The sequence below is a fragment of the Rhinatrema bivittatum genome, chromosome 11 (assembly GCF_901001135.1).
Source record: "Rhinatrema bivittatum chromosome 11, aRhiBiv1.1, whole genome shotgun sequence".
Classification (NCBI taxonomy): domain Eukaryota; kingdom Metazoa; phylum Chordata; class Amphibia; order Gymnophiona; family Rhinatrematidae; genus Rhinatrema; species Rhinatrema bivittatum.
In genome coordinates, this window is record NC_042625.1 from 48,944,086 (window position 1) to 48,962,450 (window position 18,365).

Genomic DNA, 18,365 nt, shown 5'->3' on the forward strand with positions numbered 1-18,365 from the left:
TATAATTGGTTTTTCTCACTTTAAGAGGTTTTTTCAAATACACAAAATATTGTGTGCACAAATAAGTGACTTCTGCACATAAAATAAAAATGTGTGCATAAAACTATTTTCTATGAACAGAAAACTTGATTTGTGCAAGATCTCTACACCATGAACTCCGGATTCAGCCCCAGAGACTAACTTTACTCTGACCAGAAAAATTTCCATTATCAAGAAAATGTGATAAGACTCTGCATCGAGGAGTAATAGCTATTAATCAAGTTTACTTAGGGAATAGCCACTGCTACTAATTGCATCAGTAGCATGGGATCTTCTTGGTGTCTTGTGGCCTGGTTTGGCCTCTGTTGGAAACAGGACGCTGGGCTTGATCAACCCTTGGTCTGACCGAGCATGGCAATTTCTTATGTTCTTAAATGAAGGCATACCAATCTATGCACACAGAGCTCCCTACTGCACTGGGAATAAAGACTGTGCACAGCCCACCGCATCTTCATACATCGAGCCCACTATTAGCAAGGAGGAACTGAGTTATTTCAACAGCAACTGAGGGTATTGGATCTGATTATTAGATTCATTAATTACTGAAATGAGGCAAATCACTCATGCAGAATCAGATGGAAGAATTCCCTAGAGAATGAAATTTATGAAAAATACCAGAATTCAAGAAATCATGGAACAAGCACAGATGATCTCTGGAGATAAGACTAGAAAGCTGAGCAGTTTTGTGGATGGGCTGCTATATTGTCCTATGTTTGAGTTTTGGGAATATGACTGAAAAAGACAAGACTAATTTAATATGCTGGGATCTTACATGTGTTTGATTACAGCAAACTTACCAACTAGCACTAAAGTCCTCGGAACAGCAGAGTCAGGCACTCTTATTTTCCTTATGACACCTATTCTACTGCAATCTGTGGCTTTTATAATGAAAGACCCGGAACTACCTGCTAAACTTCACTAAAAGACAAGTGGCAGAAGAAATGTTGTACACCAGAGAGATTCCATGGACTCTTGTCATGCTGTCATTTTGTTTCATCTGCAATCAATTGCAGCTGTGCTCTTTTCATCACTTTTCCCAAGTGGTAAGAACATATTCTCAACTATTATGTACATTCATTACTCTGTAAATAGGGTTTTAAGATGCATTTAGTTAATTCAATCCCAGTATAGGTAACAGTTCCTGATCTAGCTTGACAATCACCCAAATAAGGTCCAAAAGCTGTTTACACATACAGCCCTAACTAGGGTGGATGGCTGCACACGCTACATGACAAATTGCCCTGGCATCAATGCTACTCACTTGCACATGGGTAAAATGAGATAAGGAGAGGGATTTGGCCATTGCACTGCACTGAGCCAGAGATGATAGCAAAACCTAGAAAGTCTGGTTTTGGGCACATGTACTATTATCATATTTAACCTTAAATCAGGTTTTATGTCAGAAAACCCTCCAAACTATTATCTCACTTGCTGACTCATACTTTAATGGTGAATGCACTAACAAGAGAATGTGGGCTCTATGGCAACCCTCATTTAGATCACAACTTTAAATGCAGCTTATAAAAAAAAGAGAAGAGATTAAAATTAAATATAAAACTCACATTAGCATGGAAAGCCTTTATTGTGATACCTCAGATACAATATAGTGAAACATCACAGAAATGATGTACAAGATTACTAACACAACAGAAAAGCACTGCAGCCTGTAAAAAAAGTTCAAGCACACATCAGATCTAGTGCTTTAGACCTCAAGTTAGTTGTAACTGCTGCAGCCCTACTTTCTTCACTTGACAGTGGATATTTATACTGTGGGTTCGGCTCACACAACTGTTAGATGAAGTACAATGCCCTACCAGGTCTAAAGGTTCCCATTCCCTTTCTTCAATGTCACACAGCTAAAAACCATGTCTCTTTGGGGACACTGTGTTGCTGAATAGAGATTCCTCCATAGAGTCTGAACAATTAAATATATCTTCTAAGTTAAAAAAGCAGTGCTGATGTTGCATGTTAACCCAGGAGGACCAGCCCCCTTCAGAAAACCAATCTTTCTTTCCCCATCATGCACCCCACTCCCTCCCCCTCCCCCATACAGCACTAATATTTCCTGCATTAGTGTTTAACATCAGATCATCGTCCCCAAAAACAAAACGGTTTATTGCCATAGTATTTACCTTTGGGATCTCATCCAAATGGTTTTCCAAGATTTGCATTTGTCTTGTGTACACTCAGAGGCCCTGATGAACAAATTTTTTCACATTTTCTGCACAGGGCTCCCAGAATGTGTGTCTAAATGCACTGCATGCAAATGTCTTCTGCGAGGGCACTTAAACTTACCACATATTGACAGGTACAGGTCACATTGACAACAGTAGCACATGGCTCTTTACTAAGGATATAAAATCAGTGTAGAAAAATTGAAATTAATCTTCAAATCTTCATTCAACTACAGGCAGAAATTATATGGTAGATAAAATACTGTATGTAGATGAGTGGACACAGTGGGGCAGGTAAAGGGCCCCTATCAGGATGGGTAACTAGAAAGGGGTTGAAGAGAATGATCTTGGTATCCTGCTCTTATTTTTGTCACATTTGGTAGTGCCTTGGTTATTGGTGATATAAATTGATCTGGAGATGAATTTTGAGGAGGAAGAGCTTGGGTATGCCATACTGGAATGGTGTATGTTTTCATACAGTTTTAGTATGTTAATGTAGTCTCTCCAGATTAGTCAATCCTTGTATATCTTTTACTGCTGTACCACAAAGGAAGATGAAAATATAAAAGCTTGTGAAAGATCTAAACACTGTAACAGCTTTAAATTACAAATTACATTTATGTATGCATTCAGACTGCAAACAAAAGGTACTATGTTATGTCTTTGCAAGGATAGCTAGTTTGTCATTGTCCTTTGTGGCACAGCAATGAAGATATGCAAATTAAAACAGGCTTTTCCCAATGAGCTTTAGCCACAGTAGCCAACCTTTACTTAGAATCAAGAATAAGCAGCAAAGATACACAAACTGCAGCACCAGACACCCATCGGCAGCTTCCACTTGGAACGGACTTCACAGGATGTGTTAATACTTGTAGGTTCAATTTGCATGTCTCTGATGCTGCATCACACTGGTAAACAAAAGTCAACCATTCAAATTGTATCAACCCTGCCAGTGTTGCTTGAGTCAGATAGCAACAACAAAAACCTATTTGAACTGTGTCCTCAACAAAATCTTTTAAAAATCGGACAACTATTTACATTAAGTGATTTTCCTTCACATTCCATAAATTTTAGCATTTATAAAATCATTGGTCAAAATTATGTCTCTGGTGGCCAAGGAAATAAAACAGGCCTTCAATGCAATTCTCTTTCGATATGAGAACATTTTTCTGTGTCTAGATCACTGCGCAGAAAACAGTCAACTAGAAAAAATATTACCAGATTAGAAAACTCATGTCAAATGATATAGTCAGAATGATGGTTTTATCGGTTTCAGGATAAAATACTTTCAGCATGTAGACCTGTTTTTTCTCTAGCACTTTCCAATGTATTTCAATGTCCAGGAGATGCCACTCCAGGTCACATCATGCTATTCAGGGAAAAAGCAACAAAATGTAACCTGTAAAAAATGAAAACACCCTCAAAAGGGACCATAACAGCTCACAAAAGGTTGTTGTTACAGCTTATAAAAGAAATGTACAAAATAACTGTCAAACAGCAACACTTCAAAAAGAGAAATAAGGAGAGGACAATCACAGGGTACAAGTAATGAAAGTGCTCAAGTTACATGAGGAGTAAACTCGCCCAGCAGAAATACACATACAAAAGTTTAAATAGAATCTTAATAATATGTACAAAAAATGATTAGCGGGAAATGCTTTGTAAAATTTTTTTCTCTTCAAGTAAACTCTAGGCAAGCTGCTGAAATAAGCAAGGTTCAGTGACCAGACTGCCCTCGTCGCATCACTCAGCAGAGCCCTGTTATCAGAGTCCAACTTTCACCAAAACCATAGACTGAGTAGTCTACGCATTAACACTTGCCATACTCACAGTCCATGATGAATGGTTAACGGGTTTCAGAAAACCACTCTGGTATGCCAAGCTATCAAATGCATTGGGAGGAAGAAGACCAGCCTTCATTTCACTTTAGTGTTTTTGAGTATAAACTCCTCTTTCCACCATTAAGAAACATGAACACAGTGCTATTTTACAATTGCTAACCTTAACATCTAACTTGCATGATGAACCCCTTGGGACAAGAGGTTTGCGATGCTTGCCATTAAAAGCTAGTAATCTGCAGACTCCAGACAACCAAGATAAAGCCATGTACTTAAGGTTTTGGTGAAGAGAGGCTCAGGTTAGGAATTCTATATCATTTAGTATCTTGTAAAATACAAATAAGCAATGCACTGAAAAAAGAGGTTTTTAGTTTGCAGATGAGAAGCGGTTAGCTCATTGGTGTACTTTTCTTCTGATAATAAAGTGCAGTAGTTTGAAAGCCTTTCTTAATGATTTCCTCAGAATGTCAAGGCAGCAGCAATGGCATAGCTTAACAAAGCTTTAGAGAATTTGAGATGCCACATTAAAACAAGATTTTAAGGGGAAATTTCTCTCTCTGCAAAGCTTTATATTGTCAAAGTGCTTAGGAGAAAAGCTCTCAAAATATTTTGCTAATGAAATTAAGATTCTCAAATATTAACTATTTTTTGATGGCCCTTTCTGAGAAAAAATCCTTCATTTCAGAACAAGGTTATCTCTATACTTGAGGGCCCTGGTAAATCTGCAGAAGCAATTAGCAATAGTACATACAGCACAGGCATAAACCCTCAGATACCTGGTGCAGTGTCCATACTGCTAATTAGCCAGTTAGAATGCTAATGCCCTTCTGGAAATGACACCCTTTTTCAACTATTTTATAAATATTAAAAATATGATTGGGAGATGATTTAGCCAGTAAACCAACACACTGCTTATTTTACACTACACTGCAGTTACAATTTATTTTTTAAAATGACATGACTTGCTGAGAATCTTGCCAGGTTACCTCTCATTCTAAGGCTCTGTTCACTTCTCACACAACAAATCACCTTCTGGGTTCAAGTGGAAGCAGCCTCACAGCATTGCAGGAGAGAGGCTTCTGGGTTTTATGTCCTCTTTGTCCAGTGCATGAAACAGCATTGCTACATGGAACCAGCCATAATATGCCTCACGGATGCTCCAAGTCTGCTATTGGTAAAGGTATAATACCACTTTAAAAACCTTTTGTTTTTTTATACTGACTCAAAGATCTCACTATTATAAAAGCTTGCATCCTTGGATCTCATAGGCTTAGATGTGTCAAACTTTTTTTTTGTCCTTTTTAATGATTAGTTTGCTGAAAAGAGGAATGTAATGATTTTGATTAGTAAAGAATTTTCTAATCATAGGTTCCTTGTACACTAAGTGCAGAAAATTAGGGGCAATAGATATACTGTTTCAGCACCATTCGCTTAAATGAGTCAGTGAAACTGAAAAAGATTTTTAGCTGGATTAGCCAATCTGACCACAACACACATCCTTGAGGAAAAAGGACAATCCTGAATATTTTCTTAAAAGGTCCAACTGATCATCAAGATCCTGTACCTCCTTTACTACCAAAAATATCAGAAAACTGCTACATATAATCCACTCCCTCCAATACATTCCTCTTCAAAGCTGCTCCTTTAGGAAGTTTACTGGGAGGTGTGTAGGTATGAAGCATGCACAGGAAAAAGGTACTTTTAAAGGCATAAATTGTCCACAGCAGTGCAGCTGACTCCAAGCCTTGAGAATGACGTGGCTGCTTCTTTTATAGCACAGGAAAAAAAATTGAGCCATGCTGCTGCCTTCAAGTGTAAAGGACACATGTACATGGGGCTCTCTGCTGGAGCCCAATAATTGTATACCACTGCTCTAGAACTTGTATGTTTTAGGAAACGTTCAGCCAATATGTTTCTTTTTAAATAATGGTTCACACGCAAGAATACACATGTAAAAAAGGAGGAAATCAAACTTACACTAGGGGAAAAAGAGCAAATGTGGTCTGGTAGTGACAGCATCAGCTACTGTAAAGCGTCTGAGGTTTTCAGAACCACAGTCCTTTTTTCCCTTGCATTAGTCTTTAAAGTATGTTCCATAAAACACCAGTCATTCGGAGAGAGAAAATGTTTTTAATTCATTCCCATCCATTGTCTTTGATCATATGGGCAAGTTCGATGATAAACTTTCCTTCCTTGTATTTCTGACTGCTTTCAAACGCATGTTCCTGGGGTAGAAAAATACAACATTTATCAGCTACAGCCTCAAATATGCCTCCTTAAAGTCAAACTTCAAACATGCTATGCTCCAGTGAGAGAGAATGGTCCTGGCTGCAGAGTCTGCAGGAATGGACTGTCAATATTTGAATACAGCTATCTGGTGGCATCCAAGTACTCTGCTTCACCGCTATCCTTAACCTTTTCATTCTGTCTCCCTCAGCCATGGCTACTCTGGCTTAAGTATACAAATTCTTAGCCTTTCAATCTTGTGTTTCTGATATTTGAGAATCACTTGAGTTAGTGTACAGTAACAGCTTGAAGGGTATGTTTAGTTCTAATAGCTAGACCATATTAAACAAAAAAAACAAACAAAAAAAAATCTTAAAAGATAGTCAGGACAATTTTCAAAGCAGTTACTCAAATAAAATCAAGGGCTGAAGATTGCCCTCCTCCCCCCTTCTATGGATTTTACAGCACAAGTACTTTTATTTGTGCCAAAAAGAGGCAGAGAACATTGAGTGAGAGCAAAGCTAGCCAACAAGGCACCAGGATTTCATTTTGAAGTACCCACTAGTCATTTACAGCACAAAAACTTTGTATCTGCTGCAAAGCAGTTGCCAAGTCCACAGACTGGCTGGTCGGCCCCAAAGTTTGTGCTTGCTTGCTCCCCAGGGTTTAAAAATTGCTCTGCTAATGGATATTTAGCTTTGCGGCCTGTGCGAGCAGCAGAACACCTTAGGATAGCACAGTATCCCAAACTACAGAAGAGGATCCTGCTGAGGCCAGACCTGCTAAAATTTCTAAACTTTATAAAAACAAACCTTAACAGGGACTGAAAAACCACAAACTTTCTAGATGTATAGAGCTCACCGTCAGGCCGATGCAATATCAAGCGTGAAAAAAACATGCGTCCAAACTGGGCGCACATTTTTTCCAACGCGCGCACACACCCCTTTCCTGGGCATCTGATGCAGTACACAAATGAGCTGCCAAGCTAAAGGGGACGCACTAAAGATAAAGTGCAGTTGCTTACCTGTAACAGGTGTTCTCCTAGACAGTAGGATGTTAGTCCTGACATGTGGGTGACATCATACGATGGAGCCTGGCATGGAAAACTTATGTCAAAGTTTCTAGAAGCATTGACCAGCACCCTGAGCATGCCCCGCCTGCTGCTAACCGCACATCCACGCGAGGTCCCCCTTCAGTCTCGTAACAGAAAAATATGAACAAGAAAAATAACCCAACAAATCGAAGGTGAACCCAACAACATGGAGAGGCGGGCGGGATTCCTGAAGACTAAACACCCTGCTGTCCTAGGAGAACACCTGTTACAGGTAAGCAACTGTGCTTTCTCCTAAGATAAGCAGGATGGTAGTCCTCACATGTGGGTGAATACCAAGCTCCAGACGGTCCCTGCTAACAGGAGAGACCAACAGCGACCAAACAAGGTACCAACAGGCACACCACAACTGCAGCGCTGTGGAACAGCAAGGGACAGTCTGGTTTCCACAAAGAGTTGGGTTCAAACCTGGAACAGGTTGCACAGGACAGATTGACCAAAGATACTGTCCTGATGCCCGTCTTTATCCAAGCAATAATGAGCCGCCAACATGTGAAGAGAACTCCAGGTTGCAGCTCGGCAGATCTCGACGGGGACTGCACATTAATGTGCCACCAACGTTGCCATAGCCCGCAAAGAATGAGCCTTTACTCTGCTGGCTAGCGGAAGGCCTGCCTGCGCATAGCAGAAGGCAATGCAATCCGCCAGCCAGTTCGACAAGGTCTGTTTACCCACTGCCACTCCCAGCCTGTTTGAGTCAAAGGACATGAAGAGCTGGGTAGACTATCTGTAGCTGGCAGTGCGATGCAGATGGAAAGCCAGGGCCCTTTTACAGTCCAAGGTGTGAAGAGCCCGTTCCCCCAGGTGGGAATGAGACTGCGGAAAGAAGGTGAGTAAAATGATGGACTGATTAATATGAAAATCAGTTACAACCTTGGGCAGAAAGCTTCAGATGCATATGCAAGGCCACACGATCGTGAAAGAACTTCATGTATGTACATATGTAACCAGAGCCTGAAGCTCACTGACCCTACGAACCGAAGTAATCGCCACCAGGAATATGACTTTCCAGGTGAGGAACTTCAGGTCGCAGGACTGTAACGGCTCAAAAGGAGGTTGCATGAGCCTTGCCAAGACAACGCTGAGGTCCCAGGACGCAACCAGAGGCCAAAGAGGGGGCTTTAGCTGGAGGAGGCACCACATGAAACAGCCCACTAAGGGTTGGACTGAAACAGGGGTGTCAGCAACACCTCGATGGTACGCACTAACAGCGCTGAGGTGCACTCTCACAGAGCTGGCCTGAAGCCCAGGCTCGGACAGATGCCATAGGTAGTCCAACAGCCGGGGAAGGGGGCATGAGAAAGGATCTAAATCATGACCCATACACCAGATGGAAAACCTTTTCCACTTCAAGCTGTAGGACTTCCTGGTGGAAGGCTTTCTAGATGCCACCAGGACCTGGGAGACACAGTCCGAGAGATTCAAAGGCTGGGAGGACTACGTGCTCAACATCCAGGCTGGGAAGGCCAGCGCCCAGTGGTTCAGATGGCGCAAAGTGCCCTGGTTCTGCGAGATGAGATTGGGCGCAATTCCTCAGCTGGATAGGTGCCCGCACAGACAGGTCCTGCAGAAGCGGGAACCAGACCTATTGGAGCCAAGAAGGTGAACAAAGAAGGAGATAGATCACAAGTCCTTAAAAATCCTTTATTACAATTTTGAAAGTTGCCCAGCAATTGCCCGAATCTGGCCAAATTTCACCCACATACAAGGGGCTGCTTCAGGGGCTGATAAAGTGCAGCAGTGCTTATAACCAGCAAATTGAGGCATTTTGGCTTGAGCTTACACTCACTCTGGTCACCCGCCAGAGTGTAAGCTCAAGCCAAAATGGCCACCGGACTCTGCTGGTTCCTGAACACAGACATTTAAAGAGAGATATATACAAATTCAGTTTTGAAGAATTTTTTTTTCAATTTTTTTTTTTTTTTTAAACTTTGAATGTCTCAATTTGGTGGATATAAGCATATCTGAACTTTATCAGCCCCTGAAGAGCTCCTTGTATGTGGGCAAAACTAGGCAAGAGTCAGGCAACTTTCAAAATTGTAATAAAGGATTTTTTAAGGACTTGTGATCTATAGGGATGTGAATCGTTTTTCAACGATTAAAATTATCGTCCGATAATGTTTATATCGTCTTAAATCGTTATAGAACACGATACAATAGAAATTCTAACGATTTATCGTTAAAAATCGTTAAATCGTGTTAGTGCGCACTAACTCCCCGTTAGTGCGCACTAACTCCCCGTTAGTGCGCACTAACTCGATTTAGTGCGCACTAACTGAAAATGATACAAATAAACACTTTCCAGGTCACTGAAGGTCAGTTAGGAATGAATATGTGTTCCTATTGGCTGGCTGCCCTCTTATCTATTGATGTTACCAAGGTTACCACTGAGGTGATGGTTGGGGGGATGGGAAATGGAACTGGAAACTAACGAACACCAACAGAAAATGAAACAAAGTGTTCACACTTCCCAGGTCAGTAAAGGTCACTTAGGAATGAATATGTATGTATGTATTCCTATTGGCTGGCTGTGCTCTTATCTATTGATGTTACCAATATGGTTGGGGGGATGTGAAATGGAAACAGTTGGAAGCTTGATAAAAAAAGTAATGTAATGATCAGCACTCACGTGACTAGAACTTGTTTGTTTATTATTTTTGTTAGCAGGCACCTGAAATGCTAGTGCATGTTGAATTTGCCAATCACTGTGCATTTTAGAAAGGTGGTCCTGGCTGGAACTGTACACAGTTCAAATATATGTAATTGATTGTTGGTAAGTGTATTTTTTAAGTAGCCACACTGGCACCAGTATGTTTACTTTTCCTCCTACTTAACTCACTAGCTCAGCTTTGTAAGAAGGGCTTCTCTGCTTGTGTGTTGTTTTTGTTTGGTGTGAGGAGAGCAGAAACATCAGATCTTTATTCAATCTACTACAGTCATCTCTTACAGTGCCCTATCCCTATTAATACCAGGAGTGTTGTGATCTTCCTGCACACAGTGCCCTAACCCTGATACCAGTCTGAGACAGCTCCCTCCCTGCATTACTAGTGAGAGGCTGGCTTCACAGACAGGGGGGAGCTGCCTGACCCTCACTCCTGACTTCCCCCATGTCCCAGCTAGTGAATGGTGTGTGGGTGAGGGGGGGGGGAGGATGGTGAAGTCTGAGACAGCTCCCTCCCTGCATTACTAGTGAGAGGCTGGCTTCACAGACAGGGGGGAGCTGCCTGACCCTCACTCCTGACTTCCCCCATGTCCCAGCTAGTGAATGGTGTGTGGGTGAGGGGGGGGGGGAGGGTGGTGAAGTCTGAGACAGCTCCCTCCCTGCATTACTAGTGAGAGGCTGGCTTCACAGACAGGGGGGAGCTGCCTGACCCTCACTCCTGACTTCCCCCATGTCCCAGCTAGTGAATGGTGTGTGGGTGAGGGGGGGGGGAGGATGGTGAAGTCTGAGACAGCTCCCGCCCTGCATTACTAGTGAGAGGCTGGCTTCGCAGACAGGGGGGAGCTGCCTGACCCTCACTCCTGACTTCCCCCATGTCCCAGCTAGTGAATGGTGTGTGGGTGAGGGGGGGGGGGGGGGGGAGGATGGTGAAGTCTGAGACAGCTCCCTCCCTGCATTACTAGTGAGAGGCTGGCTTCACAGACAGGGGGGAGCTGCCTGACCCTCACTCCTGACTTCCCCCATGTCCCAGCTAGTGAATGGTGTGTGGGTGAGGGGGGGGGGGGGGGGAGGATGGTGAAGTCTGAGACAGCTCCCTCCCTGCATTACTAGTGAGAGGCTGGCTTCACAGACAGGGGGGAGCTGCCTGTCCCTCACTCCTGACTTCCCCCATGTCCCAGCTAGTGAATGGTGTGTGGGTGAGGGGGGGGGGGGGGGGGAGGATGGTGAAGTCTGAGACAGCTCCCTCCCTGCATTACTAGTGAGAGGCTGGCTTCACAGACAGGGGGGAGCTGCCTGACCCTCACTCCTGACTTCCCCCATGTCCCAGCTAGTGAATGGTGTGTGGGTAAGGGGGGGGGGAGGATGGTGAAGTCTGAGACAGCTCCCTCCCTGCATTACTAGTGAGAGGCTGGCTTCACAGACAGGGGGGAGCTGCCTGACCCTCACTCCTCCGGGGTATTGTGATCTTCCTGCACACAGTGCCCTATCCCTGATACCAGGGGTGTTGTGATCTTCCTGCATGCAGTGCCCTATCCCTATTAATACCAGGAGTGTTGTGATCTTCCTGCATGCAGTGCCCTATCCCTATTAATACCAGGAGTGTTGTGATCTTCCTGCATGCAGTGCCCTATCCCTGATATCGGGATGTGTGCAAGAAGATCACAACACCCCCGGTATCAGGAATAGGGCACTGTGTGCAGGAAGATCACAACACCCCCAGTATCAGGAATAGGGCACTGTGTGCAGGAAGATCACAACACCCCTGGTATTAGGGATAGGGCACTGTGTGCAGGAAGATCACAACACTCCTGGTATTAATAGGGATAGGGCACTGTGTGCAGGAAGATCACAATACCCCTGGTATCAGGGTTAGGGCACAAGTTCTAGTCACATTGACTGATCACATTACTTGTTTTGTCAAGCTACCAACTGTTTCCATTTCCCATCCCCCATATACTGTCAGTAGGAAACTTGGTAACATGAATAAATAAGAGGGCAGCCAATAGGAATACATATTCATTCCTAAACTGACCTTAACTGACCTGAAAAGTGTCAAATTGTATCATTTTCAGTTAGTGCGCACTAACTCCCGTTAGTGCGCACTAATCGGAAAAAACGATTTTTAACGATTTTTTAACTAAAAAATCGTGCCTAAGACGATTTTCTTGCCCTGCCACACGATTTCTATCGTTAAGACGATATGGAAAACGATTCACATCCCTAGTGATCTATCTCCTTCTTTGTTTACCTTACAGCTACAATAGATTATCTTCCTTGTTGCTTTCTGGGGCCAAGAAGGTGCCACAAGTATCTTGGTTCCTCTGTCCTGCTGAAGGTTCAGCAGAGTCCTCAAGAGAAGCGGCATACAGCATACATACAGCAGCATACAGCGGCATACAGCATACATACAGCGGCATACAGCAGGCCCATCCTCCAGTGGAGGGAGAAGGCATCGCAGACTGGATGGCTGCCCCCTGATACCAGGGAGCAATACCTGCTCACCTTGTGGTTGTGCGGGAGGCGAAGAGATCCACATCCAGCATACCCCACTGGCGAAACAGCTCGGCCGCCACCTTTGGGTTGAGGGACCACTCGTGTGGCTGGAAGGAGAGAGGCTCAAACGGTCTGCTAGCATGTTGAAATGGCCCGGCAGGTAGGTTGCTCGCAAAGACATTCCCTGTGAAAGTGCCCAGGTCCATACCTGGACTGCCTCATGGCAAAGGAGGAATGAACCTGTGCTGCCCTGCTTGTTGATATACCACATTGCAACTTGGTTGTCCATCCGAATTAGGACGTTCTTGGATGACAATTGGTCTCTGAACGTCCACAGAGCGTATTGAACTGCTCAAAACTCCAGGAAGTTTGTCTGAGAGCGGGCTTCGGAGGCAGTCCAGAGACCTTGCGTGTGAATACCGTTCACATGGGTTCCTCAGCCTTGAGGGGAAGCATCAGTGGTGAGAATCACCTAAGGTGAAGAGGGCTGGAAGGGAAGCCCCTTTTCCATATTAGAAAGATCCTCCCACCAGGATAGAAACACTCCTAGTGGGTCCGTGACTGAGACGGGCACCTCTAGATCCTGGGAAGCCTGCTGCCACTGGGACCGTAGGATCCACTGGGCTCTCATGAGACTTGGGGAAGTTTATGATGAACCCCACCATCTGCAGCGTGCAAGGCTCCTGAGCAGAAGTTGCTCTTGACCAACCAGTCATCCAGGTAGGGGGAACACGTGCACTGAGCGACGCCTGAGGTAGGCAGCCACCACCGCTAGGCATCTGGTAAAAAATCGGGGTGCCGATGCCAGCCCGAAGGGCAGCACTTTGTACTGTTATTGTGCTTTCTCCACCATGAAGCGAAGGAACTTCCATGGCTGGGGACAGCTGCAATGTGTGCGTAAGCCTCCTTGAGATCGAGGGAGCAAAGCCAGTCTCCTCCTCCTAGGAGCGAGATCAGCGTGCCCAGAGAGACCATTTTGAACTTTTCTCTTACAAGAAACTTGTTCAACACCCTGAGGTCAAGGATGGGGCGCAAGCCACCATTCCTTTTCAGAATGAGGAAGTACTTCGAATAGAACCATCGGCCCTGTTGATGGTGAGGGACCAGTTCCACCGTACCCACCACAAGGAGGGCGACGAGTTCTGTCTGAAGAATGACCTGGTGGGCGGATGAACCCCACGATGGACATGGGGGAGAGATCTCCGGGAGCCGACTGAAGTTTAGACCGTACCCCTGGCAGATGACAGTGAGGACCCAGTGGTCTGACGTGATCTTTTCCCTGCAGTGGGCGAAGCTCAAGAGCCTGCCGCTGACCGGGGGATCTGCTGTCAAGGGTACAGTAAACTGACCTTTGCTCCCTCGCCGCCAGTCAAAAGCCCATGGCCAGAGCTTGCTGGGATGCCGGATGAGGTCTGGGTGCTCACTGTTGGCGAGGACGGCCCCAGGAGCCGATACATGGCGTACAAGCCAGGGAGGCTGGAGGATAATATTTCCTCTGCCGGTAAAAAGGCTTCTGGGAACCTGCCCTGGAGGATTTCCTGGCCGAGGATGGGCCTTCCGAGGCACCAGCAGATAGCTGTTGAAGGGTATCATGGTGGTTCTTCAATTGCACATCCCGGACCTTATCCCCAAGGAAGTTTTTGCTTGTGGTCATCTAGTCTATCCTGCACCTCCGGCTGGAGGTCAGAGGCCCGAAGCCATGCCATTGTCCTGGCACTGATGCCCACAGCTGCTATGCGGGCAACAGTCTTGAAGACATCGTAGGTGAATTACACCTCATGCTTTCCTGCTTCGAGACGCAGCAGGGTAATGGCCGGGAAGGTCTCCTGCTGCTGTTGTGGCAGGCCCTCTGCAAAGTCCTGGACCTGTTTCCAGAGACTGTGGTTATATTGGGTCATGCAGAGCTGGTAGGCAGAGATGCGGGCCACCAGCATGTCGCCTTGGAAGACTTTCCTGACCAGGGCATCAAGTTCCCTGTTCTCATGGCCCGGAGGGGCAGAGGCATGGGTGCGGGAGCGCCGGGCCTTTTTCAAAGCAGACTCCACGACCACCAACTTGTGGAGGAGATGCTGCTTTTCAAACCCCACAGCCTGCTGCACCAAGTAGGTGGCATCAGCCTTTCAATTAACGGGGGGAGATAGAAATGGGGTGCTCCCACATACTGAGGAGGTGGTCCTTAAAAATTATCATGGATAGGAACTGCCACGATCTCCTTAGGAGAGTCGATAAACTGGAGCATTTCCAGCATCCTCCTCCATAAGCATCTGAAAGGGAATGGCTTCAGCCATAGCCCTAATAAACCCTGCAAAGGACAAGTCTTCGAGGGGCGACCAGCACCGTTCCTCTGGTGGAGAAGGCTCTGAGAGGGGGTCGTCCGAGAAATCAGAGGACAAGCCTGTGGAGTCATTATCCCAAGGGTCATAAGGCCCTTCCCTCCTCACTGGGACCAAAGCGCTGTGGGCGAGGTCCATGAAGGGCATTCAACTATGGGCTCTGACTGCTTCGGAGGCCTCGAGGGTACCACAGGCATTGACGATTCCCCTAGCATCCAGGGGACCGAAAGGCGCAGTAGGCCGGAAGGACCCAGCAAAGGCTTGGGGAACCATGATCTGGGAAACACGGTACTGGCTGTATCTTCCTTCTCCTCAGACCCAAGAATCGGGATTGCTTTGGGGGGGGGGGGGGGGGGCAATAGGTGGCCGCTGGGGAACCAAAGGTCTCTTGGGCACCTGCTGCGTTGGAAGGGCGCCCAGGAGGACAACCAGATGATCTAGCAGGGGTGCAAACATTGATGGCGGAGGCTTGGGAACCAGTATGGGGGCCAGTGGCACCAGCAGCTCAACACTCTGGAGCGCTTTGAGCACTGCGGACTGCACTCTGCAGTCCAACTCCTCTTGAAATTCCGGAGTGGTCAGGACTGATGGACGGGGACAAGGCGTCATGGACTCTTCCTTGGATCTCAGAGGTGGCACGGTGCCCAGCACTGGTGTCGGTGGGGGAACACCAAGGACTACCAGGGGCATCAGAGGATGGAGCCTCCGATGGCTGGTGTCACTGCGAAAGCGGCGTGGCGGAGCCCTGCAACCAGTGCCATGTGGCAATGGTGACAGGTGGCAATGTTCGCAGGATTTCTTTGGTACTCGGCCCGGTCTTTCCCTGGCGCCGAGGAAGCAAACGATCCCGATGTCCAGGAGAATGGCGAGACCATCGAGGATCTATCACCTTCCCCTTGATTCTTGGAGGTACTAGCGAGAGGAACAGCCAGGGGAAGCGTATCTGAAGGCTCCCTGTGACCTCTCAGTGTCGATGGGACAGATGCAGGAGTAGAAGGGGCAGACTTTGAGGCCCCCAAAAGGTTTCTCCATCTTATTGAGGTATGCCCAACATCCTTTGGGGTCAACTGATTGCACAGACGGCACCAACGGACTTCGTGCGAGGCCCCCAGGCAGAGGATGCAAACCTCATGCAGATCCGTGATGGACAAGATCCGTGGGCACTGAGGGCACCAATGAAAAATCGGTCGATGCCATAAAAACACCCGGCGTGCGGTCGATGACCGGCGGTCACCACGAGGCGAAAGTTAGGAATTGACAGCAAATTTGGGAAAAAAGGCAATAAAAACCTACCAGACCAAGGAGGCACTGACTGTGAAGGGGGACCCGATGAGGAAAACGACAGAACCCAAAACTTATTCGAGAAAAATACGAATATACTGAGAGCTCCACAAACACAAGGCAACTGCACCGCGGAAAAGAAGAGACTGAAGGGGGGACCTCGCGTGTATGTGCGGATAGCAGGGTGCTGGTCAAAGCTCCTAGAAACTTTGACAAAAGTTTTCTGTGCCGGGCTCCATTGGATGATGTCACCTACATGTGAGGACTACCATCCTGCTTGTCCTAGGAGAAATTACGATTAACGAGCGTCCATTTTCCTAACCCTTTCACAGCCACAGATTAGGAAAACGGATGCTCGTAAATTGAGAGTCCGTTTTCCTATCCTAACTGCCATCAAAATTTTGTTGTTTTTTTTTTAAGCTGCTTCCTGTGGTTCCTTCTGCTTAGTATCGCCCTGATCGCACACAGCTTGCTGAGCGCAAAGTACTGCATCGGACTGCATAAAAGGTTAACACTGCAGCAATGAGATTTTAAGCTGCTTCCTGTGGTTCCTCCTGCTTAGTATCGCCCTGATACTAAGCAGAAGGAACCACAGAAAAGCAGCTTTTTTGTGGCAACTTGGAGCACATGAACACTTAACACCAGCTCCTGGCTAGTGTTGTTTTCCATGTTAAAACATGCGCATCGGGTGTATGGTGATTTTTTGCTTCGGGGATAATAACTAATAGCCTCATATACATGGCATTTACATGTGATGAGCACTATTAGTTATACACTGGTTTGGATGCGTGTTTTGGACACGCTAATTCCATTATTGCATGGGGAGTTATTGTTGCGCGTCCAAATCGCACACAGTTTGCTGAGCGCAAAGTACTGCATCGGACTGTATAAAAGATTAACACTGCAGCAATGAGATTAACTGTTATAGAACCATTACAGAGAATTATAGCTCATAGAGAGACAAATACATGCCTTGTTTTCTTTACAAGCTTTTAAGAAGTGAATATATTTGAAGACGGGGACTAAATCAGAAAATCAATGGGCATTATTCTTTAACTTTTTAAGGCTGCTTTGTATTGGCCGTGTAGGTCTGTGTGTTTGAACCACGCATCATATTTACTTTATCATCATTCATTGCTGTCAAAGAGCATCTCAAAAAGGGAGCTGTGTGGTTTCAAAACTCACCTAATTCTTATGTTGACCAATGCAAGGTATTGCAGCCTGCAGACTGTCATTTTCTTTGGGCTCAATTTTCAAAGCAACTTATTGCATAAAATGAGTGCAATTTTCTTTGTGTATATGAAGGCATGATCCAGGGCAACCAACAAATTCAAAATGGACTTATACACAAAGTATCCATAGACTTTAGCCCTATACGGACAATTATAAATTGTCCTATGACCAACACAATTATTAGAATTCTGCATTGCTTCAGGGCAGAATCAAATCGTCATTGAACTGAGTGGACAGGCATACCTAAGCAGAATTCAGAACTGCTACCCAGTTGCAGCTTTGTTTTTCTACTGTGGCAGAACAGTCAGTATGTTGAGGTCTGGACAACATTTTCTTTACATACACAACCTGCTCAAGCAAATACCCAGAATAGTAGTTGAAATGATACAAAGACTCAGAGTACATTTGGTACTTACATATTTCCATCCCAGAGTGGTTTTACAGTTCTCACAGTAGATGTCAGCGACCGCATGTAAGCCTGTCAGAAGTACTCTCTCCTCTGCAGGACCACAACCCACATTTACACTGCAGGGGTCAAAAGAACAATGATAGAAAGAGCACTCTACTTACGGCATGTGCAGCTGTGTCTAGTCAATCTAATGGTCAAACAGGTGAAGAAGGTCTTCTACACAAGTGTTATCAGTGCTTCCTTGGTCAGGGAAGATCTCCCTTACCTATAAAGATCTGCTTCAGCCCCCATTTATAAAAGGTTGGATTTCATATTCAAGACACACTTACTGGTAAGTAAAGAATAATGAAAGAAGCTACATAGTCATAAAAGGACATTAAAGCAAAGCTTATTGTGAGACATATTGAGTAATTCCAGCATGTCTCTAATGACAAATGAAATAATGTTGCACAGTACTGTATCAGAGATCACTGCCAGCTTAGTGAATGCACACTAAAGTGACCAGTCAAACCAATGGTGCAAAATGAAAATTATGTACAGTTGTATCATCCCTTGCAGTCCACAGA

The 18,365-nt window shown here is 45.4% G+C and overlaps 1 protein-coding gene across 3 annotated transcripts in view; it reads right to left on the minus strand.

Annotated features, from left to right (window-relative positions):
- Window positions 1-1,587: 1,587 nt before the first annotated feature.
- The window catches only part of YPEL1 (yippee like 1), an 87,462-nt gene continuing 70,684 nt past the window's right edge, over window positions 1,588-18,365 (minus strand). For 2 of the 3 annotated variants that reach the window (XM_029619724.1, XM_029619725.1), the window contains exons 4-5: window positions 17,807-17,915; window positions 1,588-6,276 (exon numbers count right to left, since the gene is read on the minus strand). In XM_029619724.1, the coding sequence (XP_029475584.1) occupies window positions 6,187-6,276; window positions 17,807-17,915 (199 nt within the window). In that variant the 3' untranslated portion in view covers window positions 1,588-6,186. The remainder of the gene's footprint in view (window positions 6,277-17,806; window positions 17,916-18,365) is intronic. The other variant, XR_003859192.1, reaches the window with a different exon arrangement.